General features: G+C 43.1%; 1 protein-coding gene across 1 annotated transcript in view; it reads right to left on the bottom strand.

Moving 5' to 3' along the window:
• LOC108802861 (guanylate-binding protein 1-like) overlaps positions 1 to 14,029 on the bottom strand; it is a gene marked incomplete at its 3' end in the record, with an annotated part of 56,285 nt that overhangs the window by 10,253 nt on the left and 32,003 nt on the right. Inside the window, exon 6 of the mRNA XM_018574715.1 lies at positions 2,147 to 2,267. Coding sequence (XP_018430217.1) covers positions 2,147 to 2,267 — 121 coding nt within the window. The remainder of the gene's footprint in view (positions 1 to 2,146; positions 2,268 to 14,029) is intronic.

Genomic DNA, 14,029 nt, shown 5'->3' with positions numbered 1-14,029 from the left:
CAAATTCTCCACACAGCATAAAATAGTTATAGAAAATGTAGGTAAATACTGGTATTTATTAAGGAATGATGATGTAGTCCGAAAAATCGTTAGTGATGCACCAGAAATAGGATTAAGCAGAGCATGTTTGCTCCTGTAGAAATTGGAGCATGCGCAGTCTCAGTGCCCATGCAGGCACATATAAGAATGGGGAGATGAGAGCTATGGATGTCAGACATCCACGGGGAGACCCACAAGAACCACATCACTCAATATGTGTAAACCTATATGGAAGGGGAAGCGGATGGCTGGATGTAAAGCTGATTTGAGGTACTGAATAAAAATAATGGGGTGGTGATGTACTTGATTCTAAACAAGAACAAGTTGTTAGGTGCCATGCCATGGTGGATAGTGGGGTGTATACTATTAGACATTAAGGGAGATAAGAAGGATATGGGTATCCTTATAAGGTTTTGTGAGGGGAACGATGCACAGGATATACAGTATATACGTATAGCTATATAGCCCAAAGGGAAAAGGAGAGACATCTGGTTTATCAGGATTTCTGTATTTATTTTTCTAGCAGTGACAGCGGAGACGCCTCTGTATTTAAAATCAGGACCCGTGGTGAAATTGCTTAAAAGTAATGGCTGCATGTCAAAGTCTGGGCACCTTTGGATCTATGTTTTGTTATTAAGAAGGAAATGGTTGTTACATATGGGGAGTTAGTTAAGGTATGAACTGTATGTATATTTTATATTTATATGATTAAGCCTGCAAATCATGTCATTAGGATGTCCAGGTGGATAATGAGACAAATCTCTCATGTAGTATGAAGCTTTTATTAACTTGTTGTTGGGGATACATGCTTGTTTCTTGTATATATATATATATTACATGTTAACCTGTTAAAAAATATTTTTTAATGAAAATGATCATTTAAAGAATAATATTGTGTTACCAGTAAAATTCCAACAATATGTTACATGCTTGTTTCATGTATATATATATATATTACATGTTAACCTGTTAAAAAATATTTTTTAATGAAAATGATCATTTAAAGAATAATATTGTGTTACCAGTAAAATTCCAACAATAAATAGCTGTCTGATCTAATACCTTTTCAACCTTACCCTAGTGTCCCCAAAAAATAAATTTAAAATATTGGAATATTTTTTATACTTTTATTAACTTCTAAAAGTCTAGATTGCACTGTATGGAAAACAGAATTGCATGACACGAAGAGAGAGAGGAAGACTCATATCAGGGATTCCACACAGCAAAATTCAGAGCAGATCTTCTTGGATATTCTCTGCTATGTGAGTGTTGACTTTGTTTCTCTTCAAGTGACACTAAACTCAGTAGCAGTATATTCAGATTATTGATGGTTAGATGTATATCCATATCATCTGACGATGTTTAGGAAAGGCTCAGCTTTACAGAAGAAGCACATCATGTTCACTATCAAATTCATTTTCACGTATTGTATTAAATGAAAGTGACGCTAAACTCCTGAATTAAATCTTAACAATATATTCCTTTTTGGGCTGGCGGGCACCCAAAGACCCCTTCTCAGGTCAACCATTGTTTAAAGTATTTTTGTATATTGGTTTATTACTTTGGTTTTTGTTAAAGTTGTTTGTTTAATAAAAGGGCTGCTGTGGCCGTTGAAATCCATGTCGCGCAGTCCGTGTGTTTACTGGGGTTTTTAACGGAGGGTCGAAAAATTGACGAATCCATCAGTCATGATTTGTATTGAGATTGTAGTCCATCCCGGGGGGCGGAGCTTGGAGCGGTGACTACTTTACAACACACACATGGACCATGGGGAACAGACGTAGCCCCCCTCCAGAAGGAAGGACAGTGTCAGAGATGATTGGAGGATCTACAGCCGAGTGATACACAAATAAGATACATTGGTGTTCAGAGTTCAGGGACTTGGAGGGATTTTTTAGGATTCAATTCCTGAGTTTAGAGTCCCCTACATTCAGTACAATAAGTGAAAATGAATGTGCTTTGTGCGCATGATTTGCTCCTTGTGTACAGCTGAGTCTTTCCTAAACGTCGTCACATGATCAGAATATACATCTATCTATACATATCCAGTGCTAACACATGGTCAGGATTGTAGAAAGACGGAATAGGAAGGATCAGTTCCAATTACCTGGAATGTGAGCAGACGACGGCGTGTCAGTGATTTCTCCGGAGCTCTTTTCTTTGTGAAGATGCATTGCAGCGGCTTTATATATCCTCCTGGTTGGGATGGGGGAAGTGGGGGGACGTTCCTGGAAATGGGAGATTTCCCAGAAGAGGAAAATGTTACTTTCACTTTCACTAACTATTCTGGTACACGTCCTTGCTGAGTATTTATCCTTCTTCTGCATGTATGGACTCTGCACAGTACCACTTCTCTTGTCCTGTATGCCGGGTGTCAGTCTCAGTATCTGTTCTTATTCTGTATGTATGGACTCGGCACAGTACCACTTCTCTTGTCCTGTATGCCGGGTGTCAGTCTCAGTATCTGTTCTTATTCTGTATGTATGGACTCGGCACAGTACCACTTCTCTTGTCCTGTATGCCGGGTGTCAGTCTCAGTATCTGTTCTTATTCTGTATGTATGGACTCGGCACAGTACCACTTCTCTTGTCCTGTATGCCGGGTGTCAGTCTCAGTATCTGTTCTTATTCTGTATGTATGGACTCGGCACAGTACCACTTCTCTTGTCCTGTATGCCGGGTGTCAGTCTCAGTATCTGTTCTTATTCTGTATGTATGGACTCTGCACAGTACCACTTCTCTTGTCCTGTATGACGGTGACATTCTCAGTATCTGTTCTTATTCTGTATGTATGGACTCTGCACAGTACCACTTCCCTTGTCCTGTATGCCGGGTGTCATTCTCAGTATCTGTTCTTATTCTGTATGTATGGACTCTGCACAGTACCACTTCCCCTGTCCTGTTTCCCAGTTCCTTCTCTAAGAATATATTCTATACTGAATGCGCCGGTTCATTTACATGTGAGTGTTCCGAGTGTTTTTATTTTTTAATAAATGATGCTTAATTGGGGAGCACTGAGGATTTAATGTTTATTTCCCTCTAGGAGAGTATACACTAACCATTGGACACAGCAGGAGATGAAGACAGCAGAGACCTGCGGTCAGCGGAGGCAGGGGGGGCAGAGCCTCACCTAGTATTATGGAGGAAAAAGCTGGCAGCTTCAAGTCTGAAGCTGACAGCTTTTTTTCTATTCAGATTGGTTTGTTACAGGTTACATATCAGTGAAATCCTCCCCGCTGTGTAACCTGCCATGGGCGGAGCTAAGACCAGCGGAGTGCGGGGGAGGGGACTGCACACATATTACAAGTGATCGTGGCGACATCGCCGCAATCACTTGTAAACGAACGGCTGGATTCCCCACTTACCGCCCGGTGCCCAGAACTACATGCTCCGGGCGTCGGGGGACTGCACGGCGCTGCCGCCCCTCTGCTACGTGCCGCCGGCCTGGTGGGGAATCCGGGCCTGCACACAGGGCCAGTGCAAGGATTTTTGCCTACACAGGCGAAGGTGCCCCCCCCCCCGCGCACCCTCAGGCAGTCTTATGGTAGTGCTAGCACTGCAAAGACATCCCATAAAGCAGCGCTCCAAAACTAATAGGAGATCTGAAATATCCATGTTACAGGTCAAACCAATTATCTCAGAAGCATTTAGAGAAAAGGAAGACCATCAGCTACTAATGCTGTATATGAGAAGCCACAAGCAATGGCACCCCAAATAGTTTACTGTGGAGCTCCCCAATACAAAGACACCCCCCAAAGTGTACCACTCCAGAAAGCATAACAGAGATGTCCATGTTACAGCTCACACTAAACATATCCAGAATTTGGGAAACGAATGACCATCATCTTCTGAAGCCATATATGTAAAGCCATCCCATGTCTATTACCATGGAGCACCCCAATACAAGGACAATAGATTTTCACAAAAAATAACATACCTAACAGTAATGGGAGTATTTGCCATGACCACCAATGAAACAAAAGTATTCACATTCATATGTCAATGTGGCGGCGGGTGACAACTTCAGAGAGAGTGCAGGCTTCCAGCAGGCTCCGGAAAGATCACACAGCAGAGGGAAGCAATATAGCTCGGGCTAAAGAAGACTGAAGCTCAGAGCCCCATCCATGCCGCTGCTCCTGTGAATGGGAGGTGGTGTTTTTCCACCCTCCCCAGCTAGCGCCCTCAAGCAGCTGCTTGTGCTGCCTGTATAGTAGCGTCAGCACTGGTTACACAGCAGTAGACTTGTGTGCCGTCAAAAAATGTGTTCTGTTTCGTTTCGTTTCAGAATATCTGTTATTTCGTATTTCGTAATAACTGAACTCAATTCGGATTCGTACGAAATACGAAATTTCGTTAGTGGCTGTTATATTTTCGTAACTGTACGAACATTCGTTATGATGAAGTTAAAAATCAAAATACCTTTGTTAATATTGGAGTCGATGTGGTAGTTGTTTTTTTTATCCGAAATACGAATTCCGTTAACGGATTCCAGGTCCGAATTTCGTATTTCGTATAAAAAAAACTACTCCAATATATTAACAAAGGTATTTTGCTTTTTAACTTCAATATAACGAATGTTCGTAACGGAACGAAAATACGTCAACGGATTTTCGTATTTACTGCCTGTGTATTGTAATGCCTCTACTCTGTTTTAGAGGCTTGAGCTCTGTGGATGGCTTGGACCAATGGCAAAGCGCCATTGGTCCAAGCTGTCCAATGAAAATAAAACAGTGAGGACATCAATCTCAATGTCTCACCAGTGACTCACCAGTGAGGGACAGGGAGGCTCCTCCCTGTCTCCTCCCTTCCTCCTCCCCACGCAGGTTGGTTACCAAGCTGGGGGAGTGGCTTTAGCGGGACGGGCGGAGCTTTGACAGGCTGGGGGCACGTCACTGGAAGACACCATCTAGTTTACTTTCCCTGAAGCTGGGAAACAAGCTTCATGAGACCTAAAACAGTCATTAGGTACATACTGTGAGCTGAGAGGCGTGTGTTAACCCTTTCGCTAAAATCCACATTTTAGTCCTGGAAATTACTTAAAGCCCCTAAACATTATATATTTTCGGAAAGCTGAGATCCCGTAGAATATAATGGTTGCAATTCAAAATATTTATGTTGTACGCAAGTCTTCATCAAACCCAAAAATGAATAAAAAAATGAACTTAAGTTAATTTTAGTGCCCAAAAACACAAAATCATACCCAATTGTTTCTAAAATATAAAAGATGAGGTTACGAAAAGTAAATAGATATCCAACATGCCCGGGTTAAAATGACGCGCGTCCGTGAAAAGGCGACAAAATACAGTACCCCAAATTGTCAATAGGCGATGCTGTAAAAGCCCGTACAGGTCATTAGTTTAGAGATACCTGTGAATATTGGCACTAGAATTATTGCTCTCCCTCTGGAACACATGACGATACCCAACATGTGTAGCGCAAATTCAAGCCCCCTATGTGATAGCACATTGGAGGTGATGGGTCCTCTTTAAGGTGACACTAGTGGTTTAAAAGACCCCTAGTGTCACCTGTCCACGTGGCGATACCCAACATGTGCATCGCGATCGTCATTTTTGTACGCAGGCACACCCGATGCATTTTCTCAGTAATATGCTCGCACACAGAGACAGACAGACAAATGTGATGACTGAGATGAGCCGGACAAACGTGCATTTCATCGCTTTGCTGCCATTTGCCCTGCTGGTCTGATCCAGCAATACTCAATGCCTGTACTGTTTACACCATTGTGAGTACGCATTTTTAATTTATTAAATTGCATTTTATTGAACGTTACACACTATGTCCTTGTCCTTTTTCTCTTTCCTCCTGTATTTGTGCTTGTACCTGTGATCTGAGGAGACCTTATCACCTTTACTGTGCATGGCTACCCTCCCCCATTAAGAAGGGGAAAAGCGCATCTGACCTAGCTCTGTGGGTCTACCTCCCCAGGTGAGCATTCACTTGGTGGAGGTGAAGGTCTGCCTGCATTGTGTGATTATCCTTACCTGAGAGTTATATGCAGACTGGCTGTGAATCATCTGAGGAATTTTCTTGATTGATCACCATTGTTTTTTGTTTTTGGGACTCTTTTTGTTTTTGTTGGGTTTTTTTTTTGTGTGTGTAGATCTTTTTTATGCCTTATTTGCTTTAAGGCTCATATATGCGATTCATTTGTATTTGTTTAATTGTATTAGATATATGTGCCTATATGATTTTAACTGCCAAATGACAAACTGATGGTTGTAAGGTGTGTGCCCAGCATTAGACTCCAATCCATACCTTGGAACTTGGCAGTACGCTCTTGTCTTTATCAGAGCGGGATATTACAGCAGCACTTACGTCTGCCTTAGATTCAGAACAAGCTGCTGCTATATCGCTTATAACACCTCTGACTCGCTCTTCTCAATGGATCACTGTTTCCAGGGACTTAAGCTGCCCATACACCTTACAATTTTCTGTGGTCAGATGGAAAAGGTGCAACAGATTCCTCCATCTACACTTAACTGTGTGGATGGAGTAATCTCCACCTGGGCCAATCTGTTGCACTTTTTCCATCTGACCACAGAAAATCTGCAGATAATTGTAAGGTGTGTGGGCACCTTTACTACTAGTTTACATAAGAGACTGCCATCCTGAATCTGCCATAAGCTGTTTGTTCTTGTAGTAAGGATGGCGTCTGTGCTTGGCTGTGGGGGATATTCCTGGAAATAGGAGATTTCCCAGAAGAGGAAAATGTTACTTTCACTTTCACTAACTGTTCTTTTATACTTAATTACTTCGTATTTATCCTTCTTCTGTATGGATGGATGTTGCACAGTACAACTTCTCTTGTCCTGTACATTGGGTAGGGATGAGCTTTGGGTCGGGGTCAAGCATTGGCTCACAATGAACCCAACTCACCCGTGGTGTGGTGCATAGGGGCACATTGCTGAGGAGCATTGTTAAAAAAAAAGTATCGGTACTCGTACTCAGACCCAAAAAAGTGGTATCGGTGCATCCCTATTGGTTACTAATGGTTTATAAACTGCAAAAGTCAACCCAAACGAAGCCTTCAACACCATTGTATCTCTTCCTGTTTTACTCTCCGTAATGTGACCTGGACTCCTCCCTACGTGTTACATCTCATCGACTTCCTCAGCGCTTCATACAACTTGATTTTTGCAGCACGTTCCTTCAATAGGAATATATTCTATACTGAATGCGCCGGTTCATTGCATGTGAGCGTCCTGTGTGTTTTTATTTTTTAATGAATGATGTTTCATTGGGGAACACTGAGGATCTTTATGTTTATTTCCCTCTATGAGAGAATACACTGACCACTGGACACAGCAGGAGATGAAGACACTGAAGGGATAAAGTGAGTTTAATATTAGCAGTAGTGTTTTGCATCTAGTTAGAGTGCTTTTTCAAGTTGTAACAAGTTTTGAGTTTCGAGAAGGATTCCTGATAATCATGTGAATTTCCCGGAAATTAAAAGTGTATTCATAGTTTTAATTTCTTATGCATCAGTGTTTATCTGTGATTGAATAATGCTGAACCACCGCCCCATGTTTACGCTGTTTTACTGTTCAACCTATACTGAATATATTTTGATATTGAGTGGATACCACACACGCCTTGATGACTGTGTTGATTCTCAGATCCCGAGTTCGAGAGTGGTCTGAATTAGCAGAGAAGAAGTAGAAAGTCTGCGGCAGATTTGACCCCGGGGCTATCACAAAGTAACCCATCAGACCCCACCCAGCTTATTTCCCCTGAAGTTGGGAAAAAGTTTAATGAGACCTAATATAGTGATTGGGTCCATACTGTGAGATGAGAGGAGTGTGTTAACCCTTCTGCTGCCAAGGCCTTTTATTGCGTTTTTGCACACATGTTATAATTTTGGCCTGAAAATTACTTAAAACCCACCAAACACAACATATTTTCTGAAAGCAAAGACCCTGAAGAATAAAATGGTTTCAATTCAAAATGTTGTACAATATTAGCACAAGTCTTCATCAAACCCAAAAGCCCATTGCTCTCAATCTAAAACACATGGAGATCCCTAACATGTGTAGTGCGATTTCAAGCCCCCCTATGTGATAGAACATTGGAGGTGACAGGTTCTCTTTAAGGTGACACTAGGAGTTTTAAATACCCCTAGTGTCACCTGTCCACTCCAAATAGGCTATTGGAGTGCAGATTCTGCTCCAATAGCTTATTGCCTGGCTTCTGCAGCCGAGCAATGACAGCTGAGGGACTGGAAGTGATGCAATCAGCATTACTTCTGGTTCCTTAGAGCGGGGAGGAGATGAGTGAATGGATGTTCGTCATTCTCCTCCCCAGCTTCACGCTGACACCCAACATGCCAGTCCCAGGCCCGCAGGAGGGGCAACGGAGCCTGGGAAGCAATGCGGGGGTGTTGGGCAGGGGGCGCACTTCACCGACCCCTGTAATCCATCTGGCGCCAGCCCAGCCACCAGAATCACTTCCAGATGGAAGCTGAAAGTTGGCTTTAAAAATGTAAACAAATTCCTGGTGGCGACAGCCATCTGGAGTCTGTTCAAAGTGGCCCATTGCCAGCGACATATGAGATACCCTGTTTCCCCGAAAATAAGACCTACCCCAAAAATAAGACCTAGTACTATTTTTGGGAATTGCTAAAATATAAGACCTACCCCGAAAATAAGACCCAGTTGTGACCATTCCCAGGGCCAGTCGTGACATAAGGGGGAACTTGAAGAGCCGCGGGAGAGGCAGGAGAGAATCAGCGGTGCCAACGAAGCCATGGCTAGAGGAAGCGAGGCATCATCGGTGGGAGCAGAGCCGCACAGGCCGATGCCTCCTCTATAGCGCCGGCTCCTGTCGCAGGCGGAGGGATACCAAATGCACTCCGCCTGTGAGGAATCGATAGTGAAAGTGCTCTTCGCTCATTCTGGCCAGCGATTGGTTAGCAAATTGCTTTTGGAAATGTACGGCACCCCTGATTGCCCTGATCACCATATTTTTGTACATGAATACATGTAGACTTTTCTACATGAATAATTGTGCATTGTTGTACATTAAAAAAAATAAGACCTACCCCGAAAATAAGACCTAGTGTGTTTTTTTGAGCCAAAAAAAATATCAGACAGTGTCTTATTTTCGGGGAAACACGGTATATATATTTTTACTAGCACATGATTGGATGATGGAAGTCAGTGGAGCGTCACCTCATTCACTAAACTAAGAGGAAGCTTCCCCTGCAAAGTGCAAATTCCCTTACAAAGTTAGCTGTCTGTTTGTTTTTAGTAAATCAATCCCACATGTCTTCTTACAAAGAACTGGAGTTGCTTCTCTTTAGTCACCAGTCAAATCTGCCTAAAGTCTGAAACCCATTGGTAGCTTGAACTCGTAGTAGGAAGGTGTTGATCCAGCCCAGCATGGCTCTTTCTCTGCCAGTGGACACTGATGTGCTATCTGATCCTAAGAAGGCTGGGTGTAAATCAAAATGTTTCAGACTGAAACTTAAGCTATAACGTGGGATGAAAGTTGCCTGATCTGTTTTTTTGGCCGGATCAGATATTTATTGTGTGGATGGGCACAACTAGAGACTGAGAAGCTTTGGTTCACTGGAATCAGATGATTTTGTTATTATATATTTATATTGAAGACAAATATTTATGGACTTATATGATATGCACTTGTTATTATTTATTTTCTAATTATGTAGACTGATTTATGGTTTTAGATAACATATAAGCTATACACTGGTTTATTTAAAAAAAAATTGGTGCCTTAAAGTTGATGTAAACCGTTACTGAATGTCATTTAGGTAAATAAGCACTGCATATCTGGGAGAATTTGAGGATGGGGGAGGGAAAGGCTTTTACATATTAATGCTGTTGATGTGTGTCCTCATTACAACCTCAACATGTGCAATATTGTCATAACAGGCGGAATGTGTGTTCTTAAAAGGATATTTATATTTCTTGCTGGCTGCAATTTATTTGTTTTTTCACAAAGATTGAGTCCACATGCATTTCGCTGCTAACAGGCTGTATGTGTATTTTCACAGGGCATATTTCCTATTTGATGCTGGTTGCAAGTTTTAAGGTCTTTCTTGTAGAGGTCGTGTAGTATACCTGGGCAACATGCATTAGCAAAGAAGCTTCTAGTTTCCTTTTGGAGAGCATGTGACAGAGAGGTTTACAGGCTAGAGATTGTGGACAAAGCGTTGTCACCCCCATAACTAAAAGTGCCCAATCAAGGACCTTTATAGCAGTATAACCAGCCATTTAAATGTATATGAAATGTTAGTGTTTGGGTTTACATCTACTTTAACAAACTATGATTGGGTTCTATGAATTGCACGGCTGGAATACATTTATGTGCCCTGCCTGTGCCCACAGACCTGTACACCCCAAATTTCTTTTGATGCATCTGCAACAACTGTCACTGAACTTTTGTATCCTTTAAAAGAAACAAAAAATGAAGCACAAGAACAGTGTGTGCCTAAACCACCTCTCATTACACCACTCACTTTCACCATGAGCTCCATATGTGCCTAAATGATTTTTAACTGCCACTTGACACTCTGTTATTTCCCTTCCTGTTCCTGAACGTATTTCTATACATTACTTATTCTCTATTGTGTTCTTCTACATAGGTACCAGTTTTGGTTCCTGTTCTCCAGTATGGAGTCTCCTCGGATTCTTCTCCGGTATTTAAATGCTACTTTGAGACTCCAATCCACACCTTGGAACTTGGCAGTGTGCTTTGGCCTTTACTGGAGCGGGATATTACAGCAGCTCTTATGTCTGCCTTAGATTCAGAACATGCTGCCGCTATATCGCTTATAACACCTCTGACTCTGTTTCGCTCTTCTCAATGGATCACTGTTCTCAGGGGCTGACCACTAGTTTCCATATGGGACTGTCATGCAGCAGCTTTTTGTTCTTGTATTAAGGATGGCGTCTGTGCTCGGCTTTGGGGGCTTTTCCTGTAAATGGGAGGTTTCCCAGAAGAGGAAAATGTTACTTTCACTTTCACTAACTGTTCTGGTACACGTCCTTGCTTCGTATTTATCCTTCTTCCGTATGTATGGATGTTGCACAGTACAACTTCTCTTGTCCTGTACACTCGGTAGGGATGAGCTTCGTGTAAGGGTCAAGCATTGGTTCACAATGAACTGAACCCACCCGTGGTGCATAGGGGCACATTGCTGAGGAGCATTGGTTACTAATGGTTTATAAACTGCAAAAATCAGCCCATACGAAGCCTTCAACACTCTCGTATCTCTTCCTGTTTCACTCTCCTTAATCCCAGATAGCAAGAAATTGTGCTGCAAGTTTGAAAATGACTTGCTAAACTATTGCAGACTTGCCGAGCTTCACAATTTTTTTGCACAATTACAGCAAGTCCGCATTGCAAGTCTCCAGACCGGCGAGCTTGCAGAGCTCTTGCTAAGACCTGCAGGACTCTTGCTAAGACCTGCCGGACTCTTGCTGTAGACTTGCCAAGCAAATTTGCTACAAATTAAAAAAGTGTCAACTAGAACTTGTGCTGCGAGTGTTCTGCAAGTCTACAGCCTGCCTGGAATGTGTGCAGCAAGTTACCAAGAATTACAATTTCACCCTGCCACAAGTTTGTCCCAAGTTATCCTTGTTATCTGGGATGTGACCTGAACTCCACCCTATGCATTATGTCTCATCGACTTCCTCACGGCTTCATACAGATTGATTTTTGACACCCGTTCCTTCTCTAGGAATGTATTCTATACTGAATGCGCACATTCACATGTGAGTGTTCTGTGTATTTTTATTTTTTTAATAAATTATGTTTAATTGGGGAGCTCTGAGGATTTTTATGTTTATCTCCCTCTAGGAGAGTATACACTAACCATTGGACACAGCATGAGATGAAGCCACCATCCAGTTTATTTTCCCTGAACCTGGTAAACAAGTTTCATGAGAACTAAAATGCTTCCACATTGGGGGCCTGGCCTCCTGTGGGGCAGCCTGCTGCACCCACCTGCTGGAACTGCTAAAGGTGAGCACTCAATTGTGTGATGGCATGGAAGGAGCTGTCCATTCACATGTATGTGCGGGTGACATCACACGGAATGGCCTCCCATCAGACTGTGTGTGTGATGGCCGATCCCGCAGATGTCGTTGTGTATGTGTCATTCTAACTGTCCAGTCTACTGGTCCATGGTCTGCTGTGTATTGGTTCTGGTCTGAGGTCTCCAGTGCATTAGTGTTGGTCTGAGGTCTGCCATACACTGGTGCTGATCCAGGGGCGTCCCGAGGCCGGGTGTCTCCAGACTGGGTGACACCCCCCCTGTGTCGTCACCTCGTGCATGACTGTCAATCATTTTGGTGTCAGCCCTGCAATGGGTGTCATCCAGGTGCGGGCCGCACCCCCCTTGTGACGCCACTGTGCTGATCTGAGGTCTGCCGTGCATTCTGCCAATTAGCTCACTTTCCAAATTGCCTAGATTGGTCCAGATTTTGAAATTCTGCTACCAATTCCCCGGCAATTCATCTTTTAGTGAATAGGCCCCCTATTTTAAAAATAGTGTGGAGAAATATTTTCTGTAGCACAAGAATGTTTATGCAGGTGGGGCTTGTGGGTGGGCCTTTTATACGGGGGGGAGCACAAGGAGGTTCCATAATCTTATATTGCCCGGGGGCAACATGTCTGTCTGCCCCTGACCTCAACCCTACTGAACAAGTTTGGGATGAATTGGAATGCCAACTGCAAGCCCGGTCTTCTCATTCACCATCAGTACCTGACCTCACAAATGGGTACATTCCCACAGACATCCTCCAAAAACTTTGAGTAAAGCATTCGCTGAAGAGTGAAGGTTGGTACAGGTACAAATTATTTATTATTATTATTATTATTATTATTCAGGGTTTTTATGGCACCAACAGTTTGCACAGCACTTTAAGGTATAAAGGAAGACAGTACTATTGGTTTTGGAATGGGATGTCCAACATAGTCATATAGATGTGATGGTCAGGTGTATACAGACTTTTGGCCATTGAGTGTATCTCCAAACATTTTAATTTCTTCATAATGTGGAGTGTGATGGTAATGGTGTCTTGACACCCCAATACTAATTATTTAATTGTAGGGACCTGGGTCTGAAAGTCAGTTTGTTTGAGTTGGGGTCCCCTCTGGCAAAGCACCCTCCCCATGCTGAGGGTATGTGGCCTGGTATGGTGCAGGAAGGGGGGGGAGCGCACGCTTGTCCCTCCTTTTCCTGCTCTGCCAGGCTGCTGCTCGGATCAAGGGTCTGGTATGGGATTTTACAAGGGACCCCACACTTGTTTTTTATTTACATGGGGTCCTTCCTAAAATTCCTACCAGACCTAAAGGGTCCGGTATGAATTGGCGAAGGGATTCCACACTGTTTTTATTTTTATGTTAACATTTAACAACACAAATTTATTCAGAATTACATTCAGGAAATATTTTGGATGAATCTGAAATTTTCGTTATTGGAAAATTCTGATACATTTGGATTCGTTATTTTTTTCATTCGAAAACTCGGATGCATCGAAATGTCCAAATTTCAGAAAATTCATCTGAATTTTAAAGGAGACCTATGAGGTGAGTGAAAATCACTCATCCTCATAGTTGGAGCCGATGTGTGACAATGAAACTGTCACAGGTCGGCTCAATAGATCGGGAAGAGAACGAACACATACTGTCGCTCGCTCACTTCTCGATCCTGTGCCTGCAGAGAGCCATGACTGTCACTCACGGCTCCCTGCAGGAATTCCCCCTTCACTCTCCGATCCTCCAGCGCTGACTGGCGGAACGGACGGGGGAGGGGGCGGGTACAGCTGGCTCTGCCTCTAGGTAGGCAGAGCCAGCTGTCACTCATGCAGCTGGGTCGATCCAGACAGTATTGTCGGGATCCGTCCCGGCTGCGGCGTCTCAGTATACCGCGAGCTGTAGCTCGCGGTATACTGAGCTTTGGGTGACGGGAGGACGCTAGTTTGTGTCCTCCCGTTACCCTTAGG

Source organism: Nanorana parkeri, unplaced genomic scaffold (assembly GCF_000935625.1).
Source record: "Nanorana parkeri isolate BGI_ZX_2015 unplaced genomic scaffold, ASM93562v1 scaffold3182, whole genome shotgun sequence".
NCBI lineage: Eukaryota > Metazoa > Chordata > Amphibia > Anura > Dicroglossidae > Nanorana > Nanorana parkeri.
The sequence above is the reverse complement of the archived record's forward strand: the minus strand, read 5'-3'. Positions and strand labels throughout refer to the sequence as shown.